This window comes from Castor canadensis, chromosome 2 (genome assembly GCF_047511655.1).
Source record: "Castor canadensis chromosome 2, mCasCan1.hap1v2, whole genome shotgun sequence".
Classification (NCBI taxonomy): Eukaryota; Metazoa; Chordata; class Mammalia; order Rodentia; family Castoridae; genus Castor; species Castor canadensis.
In genome coordinates, this window is record NC_133387.1 from 25,081,789 (window position 1) to 25,104,186 (window position 22,398).

The following is a 22,398-nucleotide window of genomic DNA, read 5'->3' on the forward strand; positions in this document are numbered from 1 at the left end:
AATCCAGGGAGCTAGTTCAAGTGAAACATGAAATAACCATGAGAAGCTTTTTAAAAACTGGGGTATCTTCTCTCCCAGCATCAGAACAAAGAGAAAGTAAGTTAGAGACAGGAAGTCAAAGGTACCACAAACTGGAATCTAGCTAGAAACACTGGACTGCGAGTTTAAATAACTTTCTGAACATTTGCTAAGTTTGTTATTTGTTTTGAGACAAGGTTTCACTTCGAAGCCCAGGCTGGCCTTGAACTCAGGATGCTCCAGAGGGTGGGATTACAGACTTCCGCCACCATGCCCTGCTTGCTCAGTGAATTTTAAAGTCTTGGGACATGAGCAGAAATTCCAGACACTTTAGCCAAGTCCAGGTAAGAGTGTAGTTTGGAGTCTAAGAAATCCGCATTTGACTCCTGGTTCTGAGGACCACCAATGCTAGAGGCACCCACATGGAGCCCGCTGCGTGGAGAGCTCCCCAAAGCCGCTGTCCCGGGGGGAGCACCACCCCACGCCTTACTCAAGACCTGTCCATGTCACTCACAGCAGGGACCGTATATTTCTGGCACTACTCAAGAGTGTGCCCCTCCCCCCCATCTCTCCCAGAATAAAAGGCCTTCACTTTTAATTTTAACTCGTGATGGTTTTATTTTTTCTTTCCGTTCCTTTACGAGCTGGGAGAGAAACGCTGGCGCGGCCCCAGGCGGCTGCTGGAAAGGCGCCGTGCCCGGAGCAGAAGGCTCGCGGAGGAAGCGGGCGGAGGCCAACTCACCACGCTTTGTCTCCGGCTTCACCCCGCCAGGCCAAGCCCCCCGAGTGCAGGGGGCGACGAGGAGGCGGGGAGGACGTTCTCCCGGCAGCCCAGGCCAGGCCATGCGGGGGCGAGGACCACCCACGAAGCCGCGCGCCCCGCCCCCGATGCCCCGCCCCCGCCCGCTGCTCCGGGCGCGCGAGAAAACCCGCGCACCCCGGACTGTTTTCTGGCCTGCCTAACGCAGTCTGCGCTGCGCCACCCACCTCCTTCACCTAACGATGAAGGAAGGGGCCAGAAGACCCAGACCTGGGGAAGAAACGGCCGTCTTTCTCCTGATCTCCTTCCCTACTCCAGCGGGGCAGCCTTGCATCCTTTCCTCCCTACTCCCATCCAAAACTTTGGGTGGCAAATTAATCTACTGTAATTAAAAAAAAAAAGTCAGCTTTTGCGATAAAATTACACCATCCTCAGACCAAAACTGGAAAACTTTTGATTTAATTTTGACGCGGGGGCCCAGGGGGGAGATTAAGGTAGATGGGGCACGTGGAACCAGGGGTCTCCAGTCTCCTCCTGGGGGCAAGGCTCACCGGCTGGATGGACCCTTGTAGTTGCCAGAATGGAAAATTCATGGAGGACAGCTTAGCCCAGGTCAACAAACTTTTATTGCTACTTCTGGCTCCCCCAGCCCCAGCAAAATTCCTGCTTCTTACACTGTAGAAACACTGAGTTCTGGTGCAGGGGAACGGGAGTGGGAATGTTACACTCCTCCACACCTTGCCAAGTTAAAGAAAACCCCACTTGCTGGAGAGGGAGGGCCAGCCAGAGAGGATTTCAAGGGCAAGTATGGCTCAGTCCCACTTCTAACTGCAGAATGTAGGGACCATGGTTCCAAACTTTTTTCAAGGTGGGGTGGGGTGGGGATGAATTTGGCTGCTGTTGTACTCCTTGCCCTTGCTGCCATGTTTCCATGGAAATGAGGGAGGGGCAGGATGTAGCTCACTCTGACTACCTGGGAGGATTGCAGGACAGGCATTTGGTAAACATCTCTCCTTCCATTCCCACCCAACACACAGCTGTCCCCGGCCGACCCCCAGGCGCACACTCCTCTCCCTTCTCCACTCTCTTCCCTTCTGGAGCTGGTATCATGCCAACTGGACTTTAGGCAAGGTTGCTGGTGTCCACTTTCCACACCCAGGTCTCCCTGGCAGCAGAATCTCTGTGTGTCCACTATGTCCACCAACCTCACAGCAGCTGTCTGTTGCAATGCCTCAGTGGAAAAGTGGCAGCTAGGACTCCCACAACTTTCTGTGCAGCTGCTGTTTCCCAAACACCTCTGCCCAGACAAAACTTAGATGCATATACCCAAATACAAAATTACTCTCTGGCGATGCTGAGGGCTAGGATGGGGGAGAGGACACACAGCCTTGTGAGATTTGAGCCACCTGTGCACCCTGCCTTCTGCCCATCTGGAGTTTGCTTCTTCCCATTGGGCCAGCATTGCTGGGGGGCTGGAATCCAAATCTCCACTGGGTGCTGTTCTCACACCCGCTGCCGTTGGTAGATAAGGCATGCCTGTCGCCATGGTGAGGAGGTGCAAGATGTAGTCTCAATACCATGGGTCAGCCCGGTGCTGCTGGTTGTAGAGCTGTAGCTTGATCTGATCTTTGATTTGATTCACAAGGATCTGGGACAGCAGGATTCCTACCAGCTGAGAAAGGCAAGAGGAATTGGGTCCTCAGCAGTGAGCAATGCCCTTGTTTCCCCTGACTCAGTCTTCCCTGATGGTCAGCACCATCCCTTCCCATTCCCCTCAGCAATGTCAGTACCTGACAAGCAGCTGATCCCCAGGTGCTCTCCCCAAAACAAAGGAGTCTTTGCAAAGTCTGTGGGACCTATAAATCTTACAGGGTACATTACCTGGGGGATGGCAAGGCCCAGGGCCACACCACCAAGTAAGAAGAGGTTGCTATGTATCCAGTTGACCAATTTGTCAATACAGCCATTGGTGTAGATGACTTTACTAGCTTCCAAGTAGTCAAGGGCCTGCATACCTTGGCCACACATAGTATTGATCACTGCCTGAGGAAAAAGTTGAAAAGCCAAATGGGACTTCCATACCCATATATTTTCTTTTGGGCCCTTAGCTGATGGGCTTCCCACCCTTCCTAAGGCCTAAATTGTCACACAGTATCTGTGGAGGATCCTGGGTTGGAAATTGCTAAATGCAGATTTCTCTTCAAGAGGCCTGGGTGTCCTTCTTTCTTTAGATTTGCCTCTTCAGAGCCCCCATGAGGGCTACCAGAGTGAAAGATCAACAGAGCCATCAGACTGGGGTGAAAAAACAAAACAAAACACTTGACAGCTGCCCTACAAAACTGATTGGTTAAGCTAGAGAGAATTCAAAATAGCAGCTGCTCTAATCAGAAAGGAACTTGGATCATCACTCTGGAGGAAATGAGGTGGGCTGTTAGCTCACCTGGTTGGGGGTAGGCAAACAACAGGAGTAAGGCACAGAGCATCGCTCACGGCTGGGGTTGTCCTCTGAGCAGTTAAAGTACATGTTCTGGGACCAGTCCTTGTAGGAAATGCCTCCACAGCAGCTGAACTGCAACAGAGCCCACCATAGAGGTTAAGAATACCCACCCACTGAAATGGCCAAGGGAATTCTCAAAGTGGCCAAAAGTCTATGGCAAGCTTTCATTTGTAATTTCAAGGGTGAAAAACAGCCTTGGACCTTGATTTCAAGCGTTCCAGTTACTTTCACCTGAGATATTTTCTTTTAGTTTCTACTACTTTATATATCTTTCTGTAACTCACTACAGTACTTGATATTACAGTTATCAGTTACCTCTAGATATTATTTTACACATTGAACTATAAGCTTCTTGAGAGAAGGTTCTGGCTTTTGTAGTTCTGCACAGAATCCGTCAAAACGAGGCGTTCAAAAATACTAGCTAGGGCTGGCAGAGTGGCTCAAGTAGTAGAATGCCTATCTAGCAAGTGTGAGGCCCTGAGTTCAAACCACAGTGCTGTTCCCCCACCCCCCAAAAAAAACAGTGGCTAGGGCTGGGGGTGTAGCTCATGGTAGAACATGTGCTTAGCATGTGTAACCCGAGTACCACCAAAAAAAAAAAAGAAGTAGAAAGTACTGGCTGAAATAATTAAAGGTGCTTAAAAACTTAAAAACTTTGTCTTAAGATCGAGAAAATACCAGAAGACAAGCTTTAATATAATTATGAGTCCATAATTACTCCATGAAAGCTAATTGGATCCCAAAGTCAAGTGTCTGTTGTACTGGAGGAAGAGGAAGTCAGCAATAGTCTCAAAAGTACTTTTGTTCAAAATTTAACTTTTCACTCATAGCAGCATTACTCGCAATAGCAAAAATATGGAAGCAACTCAACTGTCCATCCATGAATGAATGGATAAACAAAACCTGTAATTTATATACATGGGAATACTATTCAGCCTTAAAAAGGAAGGAAATGCCAGATGCTGGTGACTCACGCCTGTAATCCTGGCTACTGAGAAAGCAGAGAACAGAAGGATTATGGTTTGAAGCCAGCCTGGACAAACAGTTCAAGAGATACCTCGAAAAAAACCCATCACAAAAAAGGGCTGGTGGAGTGGCTCAAGGTGTAGGATCTGAGTTAAAAAAAAAAAACACTGCAAAAAAAAAGGAAGGAAAGAAATTCTGACACATGCTACAATACAGATGAAACTTGAAATAAGTCAGTCAGAAAAGGACAAATATTGTATGAGTCCATTCATGTAAGTACTTAGAGTAGTCACATTCACAGAAAGAATGATGATTGTCTGGGCAAGATGAAAATGGGGGGGCGGTGCTTAATGGGTACAGAGTTTCATCTGGGGACAACAAAAACGTTCTGGAGATGGTTGGTGGTGACGGTTGCTCACAATGTGAGTGTTAATACAGCCTTAAGTATATGCATCTGCATACTTAAAATACTGGGTTGGGGTGTACCTCAGGGATACAGTACTTGCCCAAGATGTACGAGACCTTGAATTCATCCTCCGCATTGCAAAAACAAACAAAAATAATCTACATATACTTGACAATTTTTAAAATGTAACTTTTGACTAGGTAAATTTAAAAAATCTGCTCAGTTCCTCATTCCTCCATAGGTCACCAAAAATGGTTTCTTACAAATCCTTCCAGAATCCTTCTGCAAATATATTCTTTCCTCCCTTTTTTTTCCATATACAAATGGTAGATTACTATATATACCACTTAGCATCCTTAAACATACTTCTAAAACAGTGTGTGTGCGCATTTGTGTTCTCTTGTCAAACCCCTTCCCAGAATCTATTACCTAGCAAGTAGTGAAGAGGCCCATAGACCTAGAGAGTGAGCCATCTCTTGGGGATGACATTAACTTTTACCCACAGCCTCCCAGGTCACTAGCTGACCCCACCACACTTAGCCCAGACCTTCTTTTGGCCAAAATCAATGAGATTCTGCAGATCCAAGTCATCTCGGTAGTGCACAATGGCATTGTTGATGATCTCACTCACTTTCCCCCGAGCCTGCCAGAGACACGGATAGGGAATCAGGATACAGGATTAATCTCTAATGTATTTCCCCCCTGCAGAAATAACACTAGGCAGGGATCACCTCTCCCCCCCCTCCCCGCCATCTTCTCTATAGTTATCATCCCAGCAGAATCTGTGGGAGGTAGAAGGGCACCCTTCATACCTAATACAGTATGGTCATTGCGCCAGGGTAGCCATTCCCACCCCTATGCCAAGCCCTAAGCAGCCCAACACAGGCTTGGCTCCTTCTTCAACCCACTCTGGGAACACACTCACAGCTACCAAAGTCAGTGCAGCCAAATGGTCCCAGACCACTTCCAATTGCCTCAGCTATAATCTTTCTGCATACTCATTCACTGCCACCTCCTCCCACTTTAATTTCCCTTTTACATACTGCATTGTTTCTATCATATCCTGTTGATCACTAATTCATCAGCAAGCCTCCAAAGCACACATTAATTTAAGCCCATACCCTTCAGAGGCCTGAAGAGTTCATGAGAAGCCATGTCAGCTTTGGTGAATGGAGTACACAAATCCCCATTGGATGGAGGTACCATAACAACCACAGCAGCCTCTTATCCATCATCTACAGAGGGACAGGATTCATGCCCTCTCCTCTTTAATACCAAAATATAAGAGGGGGATAACTTAAGGGCCAGGGTTTCCAAGAGATATTAGGGAATGTCTACCAAGACCTGAGGGAAATCAGTTTTCCCCCCAGGCTAAAGGTCAAAGTTAAGCTAGCAATCGAAGATCAAGGTCATCTCCCCTCAGATCACCCTTTATCTGAACCAGGCTTGAAGTCAGAACCAAGTCCTAATGAGGGAAGACTGGCTAGTTCAAAGCCCATCCTGGGTTTCAGGTACCAAAGGGCTACAGAAATGCTAGATCTGCCATCACTGTTTCTCAGAGCTGCATTTCAAAATAGTACAGTGTCTATCTACTTTTGTATACAATTACCCCAAAACCTTTGTTGACTGATGCAAAGTGGAGAAACTGATTTTTGGGGTGTGCTTTAGCAGAAGGTGCTTGCTTACTGAGTGGAAAGGCACTGACCTCTAGTGGACATAGGAAAATTGCATTTTTAGACTCAACATACTTGTATCATTTTGGGATTTTACTAAACCAGGACTAGGAAATTCTGAATTAAAATAAGTGGCTCTCAATTGCATAATTTTCTACCATGGTCTCTTTCTGCTCCACTGCTTTTATCACAATTTCCTTCTATAGTCCTATAGTTGGTCCCATGCAATAATTTGCCATTTGAGAAAGGATTTCTGGTTCTTAATTAAAAGGACTGGCTGCATGGCAGACCCACCCCCCCACACAGGGTAAGCACTGTTCAAAATTTTATTTTTCTCTCTACTTTCTCCTATTTATCTCAGTAAATAATTTTTAAAAAACAGGCTTTTCATGTTGTTTGTGGTGCACTTTGTCATTGACCATTAAAATTTGCAGGTTATTTTAACTTCATGTTTATGGAATTTTCTTCCCTCTTGGCCTCTCAGACTGTCAGAGGAAAAACCTTACAATCCTGAAAGTCTCTTTAAATATGGTGACTTTAAAGGCCATTCACTTATCCCAAAGGAGAATCTTTCTAAGGCTGATGATTCTCAGGGGAAGGAGCACTATGGTTAATTAATCAAGCTAAACAGGCTAAAGCAAGCACTTTCCCTTCCTCCTCCGCTCACACCTTAACAGGTCTCTAGGCTCCCAATGCTACCTTGTCTGAGAAGACGAAGCCCAGGACACCAGCAGCCAACTGTAGCAGGAACACGATGGTGAGGCAGAGGGAGAACTGCGGACACAGGTAGGAAAAGGTAACAGTCTATTACCACCAGGGGCAGCAGCCCCTCCCAGGACCATGGGAGCGCTGGGGGATTATGAGGCACTTCCTTCTCCCAGATGCCCCCGCTACGGAAAGATTGGGCCTCTGGGACACTGTCTAAGGGGTGGCCACTCTGTGCTAGGTCACCTGGATAGCACAGGGATAGGGTGAGGTGGGACAGGAAACAAAGTGGAAGGGAATCAGGAGACCAGGAGACACATGGAGGGGCGGGGGAAGGCAAGGTCATTCCATGGGCCCTTGACCACTCACCGTTTGCAGTAGGCAGATGTTCTCGCGGAGGGATCCTATGCAGCCACAGAAGGTGAGGAGGAACATGAGGACACCCACCACGATCAGCAGGATGGCAGGGTCCACCGCCAGGCAGGTCAAGGCTGCCTCTGGGGGAGAAGCGTCCCTCAGCGTGAGTCTATGCCACCAAGGGGGCTCCCAGAGATGGAGCAAAAGGGTGCCCCCAAACCATTCTTCCCTGGTGAGGGAATCTCCAATGTAGCTGGGTGAAGATTATGGGGAGGCAGTAAGGGCCCAGGAGGGGTAGTGGTGTTTAATTTGAGGAACTAACAAAGTAAGAACCTTTATTCCTGGGTTCATGAGAGGAGGGCCACTTTCACTCCAGGGAAGAATAAGAATGGCATCAGGCTCCCCAGGCCTATAGGTTTTGTTTCCTGGAGACTTTGTGCAGAGGAAGAGAAATGGAGCTTGAGTTACTCCAGGAAGAGTAGGGAGGGGTAAGGCCCTTGATTGCTCTCTGCTCCAAGAGGCCTAGCCTCTCTTCCAGACACTTCCTAAGCCTCAATCGAGGCAGATCTTGGGAGATTAATTGGGGCTCTGAGAAACCCAGGTGAGATGCCATGAATGGACTGACATCTTGGAGTAGACCACCAAGACCTGCCTCAGGGAGCGGCTTCATTCAGCCCCAAAGCTCCAGAAGGAAGAAGCAGGGGCAAGGCTGAATGAGGCAGAGGGGAAGGGGCATGGAAAGAGTTGGGGAAGCGGATGGAGACCTGTAACTCACCTGCGTGCTTCATCAGCCGGGCATACACACCCACAGCCACCATCACCATGGAAATCACCTGTGGAAACAGGGAAGGAGGCAGACTGAGATTTTGGAAACCAGAGAGCTCTGAAGGATTTCCCAGGACCGAGTGTTACCACCCCATTCCCTGCCCTGCGATGCTGCTGTTAGTATCTGCCAGAGCTCTACTCCCATGACATACTTTTCCTGATGTTATCTCAATCCTTACATCACAATTATCTCATGAGGCAGATATTGTCCCCACTTCATAGATGAAAAAACTAAGGCAATATAACTTTAATACAGAACAATGATTAAAAACATGGGCTTCCCGAGGTCTGGGGGTATAGGTCAGTGGTAAAGTACATGCTTAGCATGGATGAGGTCCTGGGTTCCAATCCCAACACCAAAATTACTCAGAAAACAAAAACACACAACACCATGGCTTTGGAGTGACTCAGATTTGACTCCATATGGAACAAATTTCTGAGACCTGGTTTTTGTATCTCAAGATGGGAATTAAGGACAAAGAGCTAGGCATACTGGTTCATCCCTGTAAGACCAACACTAGGGAGGTTGAGGTGGGAGAATCTGGGCATCTCAGGCCAGCTCGTTCTACACAGCCTCTGTCCCCTTCCCCCAAAGTTAAGATGATGTGTGGAAAGCACTTAACACAACGCCAGACAATAAATATTATCTACCCTTACTCACATAACTTGCTCAAGGTCACATAGGAACTTCCAAGTTCTGTATTCTAATTCGTCTAGATCAAAGGTCAGGTTTACAGCTAAAGCAGCACAGAAGGATGCATACTCCCAGCTCTCTAACCCCGCTGGAGGGCAATACAGTGTAAGTACAAAAAGTGCCAACGTGAAGGAATGTGCATGTGTGTAAGCACTGGACTGCCTTGGACAGGAAACTTTATAAACTCCGATTCCAGTGGGGAAGAATAGAAAAACTTAGGCCTTTCAAATTTCATGGCTCCTCCCTGAGAGAACAAATTTATCAAAGATGACCAGGAATCCCCAGAAGGGCCTTCTCTGCCCACCCCCCCGCCCCCGCCACCTCCAGGAGTGCTGAGCAGCCCCAGTGTGTACCCTCTTCAGCTATTCTTTCTTCAAGCCCAGTCTCCACGCTGGTGCTAAGCAGCAGCTAGCTGTCGCCATGGCAATAGATGAGGCCAAACTCTGGCAGGAGAGAGTTCTCAGCAGCAGGGACTTGACCAACTCAGTGGGGCAGGAAATGGCTGGCTAGCCCCCACTTCCCTGAAGACAGCTGGAAAGAGCCCGTCAGGGGGCTTTGGTGGGAGAAGAGAGTGAAACCCCTAAAATAGGTAATAGGGTCAAACCAGTCCCTTGGGAGAAAGACATTTTTCCTTTCCTTTTGGGCCTCATTTATGAATGTCCCCTGCTATCTGGCAGGAGACAGTAGGTACATTCAGTAGTAAATAGCAAATCCTGATCTAAAGCCATGTTTTGGAGCTGGTAGAATAGTTCAAGTGGTAGAGCACCTGCGTAGCAAGTGTGAGGTCCTGAGTTCAAACCCCAGTACTGCCAAAAAAAAAAAAAAAAGTAAAACCATATTTTCAGAACCAGTGTCTGTGTATCCACAGCCCTTTCTCCTTGTCCCTTCATCTGGCCTTGCCTCTGAGGCCATATTTCCAGTCAGCCCTCACAATCTGTCCAGGAGACAGGGAGCAACTTACAGAGTGGGTGCAGGACTGGAGGGGCCAGTTGCCCCTCTCCCCAACAGACACAGCATGACCAGGCTCAGGGAGCACAGGGAGGCAGGGAAACCCAGGTCTGAAGGCCACCCTCTGCCAGAGAAGGATCACCATCTGCCTATTAAAACTCACCACACCCAACTGCAGTTGTAAATATGATTTTACTGAATCATTTAAATCTATCTATCCATCTTCTTTTTATCTGTTGCTCCCAGGCTTCCTACTGTTCTCCCGCATTAAAATTACTAGAGTGGATAACTTGATTAAATCGCAGCACAGCTAAAAGAGGGAAGGCGCAGTAAAGAGATGCCGCAAATCACAGGCTACTTAACTCTCTCTTATGGGCCCATAAGTCCAGCAGTTGCTGTAGCAGGACAATGTCCTCTACCCAAGATGTCCACGTCCTAATTTCACAATCTGTGAACATATTATCCTACATGGCCAGAGGGACATTGCAACTGTGATCAGGATTTGGAGATGGGGAGATTATCCCTGAGGGCTCAGTATGGCCACAAGCAGACCTTATCAGAGTCAGAGAAGGAGGTATGACAACGGAAACAAGGTTGAGACATGTGCCATCATGAACCAGGGAGATGAGCAGCCTCAAAAGCTGGAGCAGACCAGGCCATCCCCCTGAGAGAAAACCAGAAGGGGGCTGAGGATATACCTCAGTGGTAGAGCACTTGCCTAGCATGTGCCAGGCCCTAGGTTTTCACCCCAACACCACAAAAAACAAACAAAACCAGAAGAAATGTGGCTCTGCCAATGCCTTGATGTTAGGCCAGTGAGACCTGTTTTGGTCTTCTGAGCTCCAGAAATACAGAAGATTAAATATGTGTTGTTTAAAACCATTAAGGTTGGGTAATTTGTTACAGTTGCAATAGGCAACTAATACACTATCCAAATCCAATTCATCGGCTGCTATGGAGCTACTCTGAGAACCTGTAATCTATGTATTATATTGGGGGGACCAGGACCATTTACAGCCTAAAGCAGTGGTTCTCACCCTTAGCTGCCACTAGAATCACCTGGGAACTTGGGGTGGCAGAGAGATTTAAGAAACTCTCAATGCCTAAGCTGCATTGCAAACCAAGCAGATCAGAGTCTCTGGCATTGGGACCCAGGCAACAGTAGGTCTGAATGCATTCCAGACAATTCCACAGCCAGTTTTAGAACTTACATGCCCAAAGCACAATTATCCAGAGATTTGAAGGAGCAGGTAGAAGTTACATTAAAATCAAGATTAAGGGGCAGGAGAGTAGCTCAGTGGAAGAGCGCTTGCTTAGCATGCTCAAGGCCCCAGGTTTGATCCCCAGCACTGGAAAAAAAAAAAAAGGGCAAGATTAAGACTTTAATTATTATTGTATATATATATATATTTGTGTGTGTATGGTACTGGGGCTTGAACTATACCTTGAGCCACTCTACCAGCCCTTTTTTGTGATGAGTGTTTTTGAGATAGTTTCTCAAGAACTATTTGCCCAGGCTGGCTTTGAACCACAATCCTCTAGATCTCTGCCTCGTGAGTAGCTAGGATCACAGGTGTGAGCCACTGGCACCTGGCCTATTATTAATATTTAATATGGTGTCTCTCCTCTGGGCTCTCAAATTCTACATTTCACAGCTTGACCTTTCACACTTTCATTCCTGCCCTCACTTCCCACCCTGGACTCCTCAAAGCTATTGCATTGCAAAGTTAATGCTGCTGCTATTGATAGATCAAATTTTAGAGCTGAATAGAGCCTTAGAAATGGGCTCCGACACTCACCTCTTTTTATAGGTGAGGCCAAAAGAGCAGGCGGGACACTTGACCAAGTGCACATGGGAACAATGGCAACAACTGAACTAAATGCAATTTTCCCATCTCATTTTGGTAATCTGTCCATGACATCAGTCTTTGGTATAAAATCCTTATAACACCCACAACGTCACCAATGGCCTCCTTTCATGAGGAGGATAAGTCACTCCTCTCCTTAGGATGGCTTTTCACATGCTGGCTAGATGAAGCCTGGCTAAGAACTTTTAAAAGCTAGTTACCCTTTTTAAAACAGCTGAGTTTAGCGTTTAGCAAACTTTCTGTTCCTGAAAAGTTGATCAAATTATATAAAATAATTTGCACACGTCAGAACCTTTATCCTTATGTAAGGCGAGTAATCACGTGATGAAAATGGCCATTCCCTGGGGTCCTTGCAGAAATGGCTAGTTCTGGGACTGGGGCAGAAAATATAGAAGATAAGCCTGAGACATCTGTGCCAGAAAGTGAGGAAGTGCTCAAAACAAGAACAAAACCCCCACACCAGTGTAGGTATGCCAAAGCAATGCAGGAGCGGAGTGAAAGAGCTCCGGATGGCCAAAGCTGGAACAATTTGAGTATCAAAATAAATAATGGTGGCCGGTACCACAAGCCTGTAATTCTAGCTACCTGGGAGGCTGAGATCAGGAGGATCGAAGTTTAAAGCAATGGATCTTAAAATTGTTCAGGTGACAGCATCAGGAAGCCACAGTGATCTGTTGGTGTACACTATATATTTTGACATTTTAAAACTTTAACATAGTTGGGAGACTTGAGATCAGGAGGATTGCAGTTTGAGGCCAGCCTGGGCAAATAATTCATGAGACCCCTACCCCCAACATCTCCAAAATAACCAGAGAAAAATGGGCTGGAAGTGTGGCTCAACTGGGAGTGCCTGCTTTACAAATGTGAAGCCCTGAGTTCAAACCCCAGCCCCACCAAAAAAACAAAAACAAAACTTTAACATTCTCACTATTATCTAATTTATGGTCCACATCTCATTTCCCCAATTATCCCTATGATGTCCTCTACAACCCTTTTTTTTAGTGATGAGGATCCAATCAATGACCACACACTGCATTCAGTGATTACGTTTCCTTTAGCCTATAGACAGTCACCTGGCTTTTTTTCTTTTCTCAATTTTCTTCTTTTGTTTTTGGTCTTTGAATCAAATGACTTAAAAACTTGTGGTAATCTGGGCTCATGCCCAGTGGCTCACACGTATCATCCTAGCTACTCAGGAGGCAGAGATCAGGAGGATCTTGGTTTGAAGCCAGCTCAGGCAAATAGACCCTATCTCAAAAAAACTCTTCACTAAAAAGGGCTGGTGGAGTGGCTCAAGGTGTAGGCCCTGAGTTCCAGTACCACAAAAAAAAAGCCCAAAAAAATCACTTGTGGTAAAATACAACATGAAATTTACCACTGGGGCTGATGGAATGGCTCAAGTGGTAGACCACCTGCATAGCAAGCATGAGGCCCTGAGTTCAAATCCCAGTGCTGCCAAAAAAAAAAAAAAAAGAACAAATCTACCATTGATACCACTTTACACTGTTTAGTGGCCTTAAGTGCATTCATACTGCTGTGCAACCATCACCATCAGGGTCCAGGGCTTTCTTACCACTCCATATGGAAACCCCATACCATTGAGGTCTCGCCTCATTCCCTCCACTCTTCCCTCCCCAAACCCTAGTAACCAGAGTTCTGCTTTCTTTCTCTATGAATTTACCTATTCTAGACATTTCCTAAAAAAGGAATCCCACAATTGGTGTCGTGCATGTCTGACTTCTTTCCTTTAGCATGTTCTCAAGGTTCATCCGTGTTGTGGCATGTGTCCTCACCTCATTTCTTTTTATGGCTGAGTGACTTCCAATGAATGGACACACACTATGTACTCATCCATGGATGAGTATGTGGGTTATTTCTACTTTTTGGCTACTATGAATAAAAGTGCTGCTATAAACATGCATGTACTGGTTTCTGTTTGGATAGTTTTCAGTTCTCTCGGGCATATACCTAGGATTAGAATTGCAGTGTTGCATGGTAATTCTATGTTTATTTTTTGGACAAACTGCAAAACTTCTGCACAGTGGTTGTACTATTTTGTCTTCTCACTAGCAGCACAGAAGGGTTCTAGTGTCTTCACACCCTCGTTAACACTCTTCTGAACTGTTTGTTGTCTGGTTCCGAACTAGAGCTTCTCCTGCCTCTGCCTCCTGAGTGCTGGGGTTACAGCATGCACCACCACATCCAGCCTTCGCTCTGACATTTTTTTTTGTTTTGGTGATACTGGGGTTTGAACTCAGGCCTTGAACTTGTTAGGCAGGCACTCTACCACTTACGCCATGGCCCCTCACCTGGTACTAGGGTTTTTAACTCAGTGCCCCACACTTGCTAGAAAGTACTTTACCATTTGAGCTATGCCCCCAGACCTTTTTGTTTAAGTTATTTTTCAAATAGGGTCCTTCATTTTTGCCCGGGCTGGCCTGGACTTCAATTCTCCTATTTAAGCCTCCCACACAGTTGGGATTACAGGTATGTACCACCATGCCCAGCTTTATTGGTTGAGATGGGGGGAGTCTCCTAACTTTAGGCCCAGATGGCTTTGAACCTCAATTTTCTCTATCTCTGCCTTCCTACTAGCTGGAATTACAGGCATGGGCTACTGTGCCCTACTCTGTTTTCTTTGTTTGTTTGTTTTTTGACACACATTTTTGATAAGTCCAGGTCAATTGTTTTGCAGGATGTCACTTAATTTGGATTTGTCTGACTGTTTCCACACAATTAGATTCAAATTACGCATTTTGACAGGAGTATTGACTATTACACTGATACTGTTGTGTTCTCAGTATACCACAAGAGGAAGCACAGATAATAATTTCTATCACAGAAATAAGGGACAATTTTACTAATAGATGTGCTTTTGCATCTCATAAGACAATATAGGCAACACTCTAAATAAACTGTCTCCTGGTTTCTGTAACAGTTGTTGTTACCGGGCCTCTTCCCTACCTTTTGTTAGCCCTTACTGACAGATAAGCAGCTACAGGAACTAATAATACTCATGGGAGAAAATAGAAAATGGAGAAAATCTCCCCTCCCCGCCCTGCCCCGCCTGGTTATCGTGACTGTTTTTGCAAATTGGGAAAAGACTACTTTGATTTGATGTTTGTGAGGAAAAACTCCTACTCTAGCCCCAGGACACTACTTCAGGGCCAGAGCACTGAAAGAGGAAAGGCTATGGGGTCCCATGTTGAAGTCTTGAACAAGTGCTCAGGCGCGATGCCCTGAAGCCCGTTTCCACTGTGGTGACTCAAGACCAAGGTGGTGTGCCAGCCCCTGACGGGTGAGCCCAGGAAAGACGCTGGGAGGAAAGAATGGATCTCTATTCCTATGATATGTATAGGAAACTTCCTTGTAAACTGGAAAATGTAAAGGCATTATTATTTATCATCTCCCTCTGGCTAATGGTGGGAATGTGACCAAGGAGGTTCAGGTTCAAGGTTGACCTTACCTAGACTCCTCCCCATGTACTTGCCACTCTCCTCCTTCCTACCTGAGGAGCCCTCATCCTTGCTCTCCACGTCGGCCCCCATTAGGAGATTTCTTGAACTATTTCCAAGGACAATGGTAATAACTACCTTTTGTCAAGTGCTAAGGCACAGGGTTACAAATAGGAAATGTATGTCATTCATTCCAACCACAACCCCAAGAGGCATTAGTGCCTCCACATACAGAATTCTAGGAATGGCCCAGTTCACTCATTTGGCAAGTATCTGAAGTGGAACTGAAACCTAGATCTGGACGTCCCCAAAGTCTTATGAGTTTGGCCACATGGCTGCCACCCTATCTCTGCTGCATGGAGACCCCAGGGTTCCATGCATTGCCCCGAGGCTATTACATGGGCGGGAAGATACAGCTTCTCTTGGGTAGCAGCTGGCAATCTTCAAACTAGGTGGGGCTCAAACAGGGAAAGGAAGATAGTGACAGAGGTAACAAGGTGCCAACAGAAGATGGCTCAGAAGGAAGGCCCTAGAATGGCACCCTGAAAGGGGAAGACATGCATAGTTAGGCCCAACTGCCCAAACTGCCTAAGAGAAAGCACTGTCCTTGAATATCTCTACATTCCAAAGACCCGTTGCATGAAGTAGGGGGAACCGTCTCAGCGACCACTCCTCTTTCTCTCTTACAGGCAATGGTGGAAGACAGCTGAGGGTACAGTAATTCTCTGCAAGGGAATCAAAACCTTGTAGGGGATGTAGTTCAGGAGTAGAACACTTACCTACCATGTGCAAGACCCTGGGTTCCATCCCCAGCACCACAAAAAATGATCAGTAACAAAAAACAAACCCAGTTCCTACTGAGAGGGGAGTGGAAGGAAGGACCTTCCCTTCATGTCTCAGAACTTACTTTATTTTGGGGTGAAGTCAAGGAAGTCACAGCCTCCTGGACCTACAGCAGGGTCCTCTGTGTCACCTGGCACTTTTGTTTCTGGGATTCTGAGGTGGCAAAAATCAATGTGATACTGGCTCTTGGCTTTCACCTTCTAGACTGGATGGCATTGTCCTCCAGGAGTAAAGTCTACAGGGCTCTTCCTGACCAATGTCTGGGGCCAACCCTTTCGTATTTCCCCCAGGCCATGGCTTGTTTTGGTCTTCCAATAATGAATAAGGAAGGGAGTCCACTAGGGTTCATGGTAGTATAAGCATTTGAACTCATGGTCCTAGAATGACTGCTACCAAGACTCTATGTCTTCTATTCTTTTTAAAGTTTGCTAGAAATTTACGATTTTCTACTTGCTACAAGGCAAAGTTACTAGGGGACTTAAGAAAGTGTGCATGTCTCTATTTGCAGTGTTTGGGATTTTTGTTTGTTTGTTTTCATAAAAGAATCTAACCACTTCACTTACCAAGCCTGCCTAGCCCATAGGGATGGTGGAGAAGAGGGTGATGGGCTCCTGAGGTATTTGGAAGTATGTGTAGGGAGAGGGCTGGCTGGCAGCAAGGGTCTCTGCCACTGGAGGGATTTTTTGCCAGGTTCGATGCCTGGTCACTTCCTCATGGCTTCTAAGCCAGGTTACAAGAGACGGTGCTAATGTGGTCTGAGGTGATTCTGAGGGACTTAAGGGACTCAGATATTAGAGTGGGCTTCTTGAAGATGATGCCTCCCAAGTGGCCTAGATTGGCCTAGGGAAGATCAAGATGGGGGACCATAAATGCTGCAGTGGAAAAGAAAAAATCCAGAGGCTTAGACAGTAATCATGTGTGGCTCTGGGGGAAGATACTGAAGGGGATGAGTGCCATTTCTTTTTTTTTATAACCTGACTTGAGGGAGGGGCACCTGGCCACAGGAACAACAGCAGAGAACACAGTTGGATACCTCACTACAAGAATGCTTGAGCAACTGAGGCTGTGCTATATGGTGACAGATGATGTCCAGGATGGAGGGAGGGAGGAAGGGCGTTATGCCTCTACCCAGTAAAGCTTTGCTCTCTCACTAGCCATTCAATAAACACCCACTTTCTGCCACACATAGCTGGGCAGTGGGAATCCAGAAGCAAATAAAGCCGTCTCTACCCTCAGGAGCCTGGAGTCTAGAAGAGGAGACAGGTAAATAAGCTACATAATTGCAGCTCAAGTAAGGGATGTGACAATCAGGCTAGGTACCAGGTGCACAGGAGCCCAGAGGCATGGCCACCAAAGATGCCCAGGCTGGAATCCAGAGGTTAAAAATATGAGCTTCTGGCCTCTGCTTGACTCTACTTGATTCAAAAGCTACTTCAAATGCTGTCCTGAGTGGGGAAAGGACCAGCAAGGAAGGAGTGGGGCAGCACTGATAATATTCCTGACAATGGATGCCCAGGGCTAATAAAGCACCTTCCATCACAGTGTCTTAACTCATCCCAGTGGTCCCCATAGCACACAGAGGGGTGAAAAAAGGCAGCTATTTTTCCAAGTTTTAAATTCAACTTGGAGCAATTTCTCCAGGCCATGGAAAATCAGCAACCTGATTCTGGGGAGAAAATTAGAACTCCCAGGCCAAAGGGAAAGCAAGAGTTGGAACATATACAGGAGGAACTGGTCCTGGATCCAAGGGAGTCAGCAGCTTTCAATATTAGACTCCAAATGCCCCAAGAGCAGGGAGCCTACAGTAGCAGCAGAGGCGGCCACTGCCACCACCACTGAGTGTGAGCCTAGATGATACTACCTTCCAATGTGGCCCAGGCACAGACACAAACACCACCCCCACATGCACCCCAGCCGCTGGCCGGACAGTATTCTGCCTGCAAAGTGGGTTGACAGTCCATGCCATGCGTGCTTCCGGGCAGAAGAGGAGATTTAATGAGGACAGTGGAAGCCTGCAAAGAACAAAGCACCGTAACTGGTCCCCTTCTGAAGTGGGATGGGAAGAAAGACAATGTCTGACCTGGGCAAGCCGTCCTTCATCTCCAGTTGCAGGGGTGTGGAATGTAACTATGCAGCTCTGGGCCTGGTAGGAGGGAACAGTCAGTATTCCCTAGGATGGGCAATATCCCAGGGATACTAAGATACAGAGAGATTCGTTCTTCGATCCAGCCCCAGGTATTAAAGAAATAAAACAGCCCCAAAGTGATTCATTCATCTTCAAATAAATTCAGAGTCAGACAAATTTCTCCTTTAGATTAATGACAGAGAGACAGATACATTGGCTTAGAGTAGCCCCATAAGTTGGGACCAGAAAGAAGCTGGGCCACTTGTCCCTTATTGTGCTATTTCTAGAGCCTCTGACTTTTTTGCATCATCAGTAGTGCCCAAAAGGGGCTCTCCACTAACTGGAGGTGGTGCCAGTCTGTCTAGCCAGGTCCTCTAACCTTGAATAAAGCATTGTAACCAAAATAAATGGGTCTATGAGTGAAACTCTCTCCCTCGCTGCAACCTCCCAAAGTTATGTGTCTGATAAAAGGGGTGTGGAGTGAGGCAGAGAAGTCCAAGAAAATGACCAAGAACATAGGGTGAGATGCACCCAGCTGCTGTCACTGGTGAGCACAGATAAGAATGAGGTGCCAAAGGCTCCAAAGGAGACAGAGTTGGCTGAGAGAGAAAGGAAGCCAGAATGAGAACCTGAGGTCCTTGGGATGCTGGTGTTGGCTGTGAAGATGGCAGGTTCCAATCTGGCACACTCAATGAGTATGAGGAGGCTGCACTGGTACTTGTCCCTAAGTGACAAGTTCCCCACAGCACATTTCCCCAGCCCTGCAGAGCAGTGGTGAGGGATTTTCTTCTGTTTTTCCCTAACCTCCAGCGGAAGCAGAACACAGACCATGGGAACTTGGGTTGACTGATTAACTGCTATATTGCCACTACCCCAGCTACCGTAGTAGCCATCTGGGTTAAGGACTTCCCCTAGAGGCACCCTGGTTCAGAAGAAAAATCACCAGATCAAGCCTGCTAACCAGCTGTTGGACCCTGGGGCAAAACATTTAACATCACTGAGATTTAGCTTTCTCTCACATAAAATGTGAAGGCTGGACGAGATGCCTGATAACATTTTTTTTCCTCCAGTTCTAAAACAGAATTTGATAGAAGCCCAAACTTCAATTTTCCCAAGAGTAGATGGCTGAGTGTGAGCTGTCATCACCACCCTCTGGGATTTCTCTCATTTGTCCCAACAGGCTAGCACTTATGTACTTTGTGTCTGCACTTCACACCACGGGTCTTGTGAAACCTTTCCAGCAGCTTCTTTAGATGTTTTTCTCTTAGGAAACATTTTAGACTCACAGTTCCTCCCTCCTGCAAATCAAAACTGTTGGTGTCAAGATGAGGTGGACAAGGATGCCAGGCTCCCAGAGCCGCAGCTCTGGTGTGGTCAAGCAGGCAGAGAAGTGAGGAAATGGGCAAGGACTTCCCTATGTTCTCAAATCTGAGAGACCCAGCCACTCTCTAGCCAGGAAACAGGATAGAGCTAGCATTTCATGATCTGCTCCAGCTGAATTCTCAGCTCTAGCAGAGTGTTTCTGCCATCCCCGATCACACTGAGTTTGATTTTATTGGGGAGGGAAGGAAGGCCTGCAGACTTGAACCTAGTTGCCTAGGTCAGTCAGCAATAATGGCAGAGTGGGGATGGAAAGCTAGGTGTCAGAAGCCCCAGGCTAGTTATTTTGTCCACTTCTCCAACCACAAGCAGAAGATTCTGAAAGGACCTCTGGCCTTCCAGCCCAACACAGGGTCCTGTTTAAAGAAGCTGGAGACTGTCAGGCTCCAGGGGAGGACACCAGTCCTGAGAGAGGTAGGGCAAAGTTTGGGGGCAATGCTGGGATGGGAAAGGACATCAGATCTAGAAGCCTTCTCTGCCTTTGCAGAGAGAGGGCACCTGAGGCCTGCAAAAGGAAGAGATGAAGCCCTTTGACCCATCCTCCCAGAGTGGAGGAGGAGGGGATGTTTGGGTTTTTCCTTCTCTCCCTTCCTTTTTTTTTTTTTTTTTTGCCAGCGGAGCCTCCCAGCCCCCAGGCCTGAAAGTCCCCAATCATGAATGTGCCAGTGGGGCTGGCCCTAGCGCAACGGGAAAACCCGCACCTCCCCCAAACCCACCTTTTTGGCCTGACACAGATTCTCATGCCTTGCAGTAAGGAAGGATGCCCCTTCCTGACACCACGATGTCCCTCCCCAGGAGAATTTCCCCCAAAGTGTCTCAAGCCCAGAAAACTAGGTAGTGCGGCTCACCACGCTCGCTTGGCACCGGGCATCCCCGCCGCCCCTCCCCAGCCGCGGGCAGCGCCCCCACCTCCACTCTCTTGGAGGGTACCCTGCAGCCCAAGAGCCCGCACGACCCCCAAGGCTCACCCAGAAGAGCATGTTGAAGAAGAAGAGCAGGTATTTCACCAGCGGGCTGACGAAGGAGAACTCCTCCCGGTAGGCAGCCGGCGCCCCCGGTCTCCGCGCCATGGTCCCCCGCTGCCCCCGGGGGCCTATCTCCCAGCGGCGGCCGGCCCACCTGCGCGCCCCGCACCCAGGCGCACGAGCCGCGCCGCCGCGGGAGCCCGAGCCGAGAGCGGGAGCCGCGCCGCGGCGGGAGCCGCCCGAGCCGTGCGTCGGGGAGGCGCGCGGGTAGCGAACGGCGGCGCCGCCGCCGGAGCTGCGGGAGTCGCGGCGGGCGTCGCGGCGGGCAGCGTGAGCTGCCGAGACTCCACCGCCGCCGCAGGACCAGCCCGGCCCGCCGGCTCCCAGGACACTGGTCCCGCCCCCGGATGCCGATTGGTGCAGCTGCTGAAGCCTGACTTCTCATTGGTCTGTGGCTGATGTCACTAAGTATCCAGCCATCCCTCTCCTCCGAGAGGCGGGGGAGACACCTGTTCCGTGAGAGACAACTTGTTAAAGGGTCAGCGGTTCTGCCTCCCCTCCACCGAGAAGGAAAGCCTCAGGTTGCAGCTGCTCAAGGGAAAAAGAATGAGGAAGAGGAATGCATCCTGCAGCCCACGCCCACGTCCTCTCTCTCCCCAGTTCTGGGCACACATGCAAACACACGCGCGCACACACACACACACACACACACACACACGTTAAAATCAACAAGTACGCACTCCGTGTGTTGAGCAAAGCGCGGAAAACTGTGGGAACACAGGAGCATAGAGATCATTCCCGAGGGGCGGGGATGACAATAAAATCAGAGACAGAGCCGACGGGTTACAATGGGAGACTACTTTAAGAGAAGATGCAATCCTATTTAGCAACTAAATATTTTAAATGCTTGTTTTAAAAACCCTATAACCCAATAGTGGAAATTTGAAACATTCCTGTCAATCTTGCTATCCTAATTCATTATTATCTCGATCCCCCTGTCCAGGTCTCCTTAGAATCTTGGTCTACATGCAAACACTCTCTCTAACTTGCTGACAGGACATGCACAGACCGAGTGCAGGGTAGGTGGTGGATACAAGCGTGTTGGCTACAAACATGGATCTCAGGGAGGACCTGAGTTCACCATCATTAGCACCATCTCTCCAAGCCTCCGTTTGTTTAATGATAAATGGGGAGAGCCCTAGCCTAACTAACAACGTTGAAGAAAGAATTAAATGAGATAATATGAGTAAATCGCTCACACAAGGATGGCTCATAGAAGGACTCCTTAAGTGCAGTATTTTGTCTTAATGGAATTTAGAATCCAGTATGGAAATAAAACTGCACAAATAACTTGTACGTTTGGTGGAAGTTTAGCACCAAAAGGTCTCATAGTAAGAGGACTTAGCAGAGGATGAGGTTTAGAGTAACAAAGACGGAGAGGAAGTGTAATCTAGGTGGACAAAAAATGGTGAACCAAAGCTTGGAGGTACAGAAGCACACTGTGTGTTGAGGGAAAAATAAACAGATCGCTTTGGCTGGAGCATAGGATATGCTTAGTATAGCAGTGGACACATGTTAAATTGAGTTAAAATTGTGAAAGGACTTGAATATCAGAAGAGACCTGACATATTTTTAGTATAAAACAGTAACAACAACAAAAGTAAAACAAAGCCAGCCCTATATGGTGGTACATACCAGTAATCCCAGCACTTGGGAGGCTGAGGTAGGAGGATCACAAGTTCAAGGTTAGCTTGGGCTGCATAGAAGACTGTCTAAAAAAAAAAATCTTTTTTTTTTTTTTGGTGGTACTGGGGTTTGAACTCAGGGCCTCATGCTTGCTTGGCAGGTGCTTCACCACTTTGATTATTTTTGAGATAAGGTCTTGCTTTACACCTGGGCCTGCTTGAACAGCA

At 47.5% G+C, this 22,398-nt stretch overlaps 1 protein-coding gene across 2 annotated transcripts; it reads right to left on the minus strand.

Annotated features, from left to right (window-relative positions):
* Positions 1-1,219: 1,219 nt before the first annotated feature.
* Tspan33 (tetraspanin 33) lies at positions 1,220-20,653 on the minus strand. 2 transcript variants are annotated; one of them, XM_074063480.1, is made up of 9 exons: positions 20,489-20,624; positions 11,061-11,198; positions 8,158-8,215; positions 7,395-7,522; positions 7,020-7,094; positions 5,195-5,290; positions 3,219-3,347; positions 2,660-2,821; positions 1,220-2,450 (listed from the first exon to the last, which is right to left on the minus strand). In XM_074063480.1, the coding sequence occupies exons 3-9, from the start codon at positions 8,204-8,206 to the stop codon at positions 2,349-2,351; spliced, it is 741 nt and encodes a 246-aa protein (XP_073919581.1). In that variant the 5' UTR covers positions 8,207-8,215; positions 11,061-11,198; positions 20,489-20,624; the 3' UTR covers positions 1,220-2,348. The 2 variants fall into 2 exon arrangements, with proteins under 2 accessions (XP_073919581.1, XP_020015638.1); XM_020160049.2 differs by lacking the exon at positions 11,061-11,198 and having other exon boundaries at positions 20,489-20,653.
* Between the last annotated feature and the right edge of the window lie 1,745 nt (positions 20,654-22,398).

Bases quoted from the DNA above. Each gene is read 5' to 3' on its own strand.
- Tspan33 (XM_020160049.2), bottom strand. From the start codon at position 20,590: ATGGCGCGGAGACCGGGGGCGCCGGCTGCCTACCGGGAGGAGTTCTCC. The intron at 5,291-7,019 runs GTAGCATTGGGA...TGTCTCTGGCAG, and splicing joins GCTTCGTCTTCTCAGACAAG to GCTCGGGGGAAAGTGAGTGA. The intron at 2,451-2,659 runs GTAATGTACCCT...TGCCTTTCTCAG, and splicing joins TGGGCCTTGCCATCCCCCAG to CTGGTAGGAATCCTGCTGTC.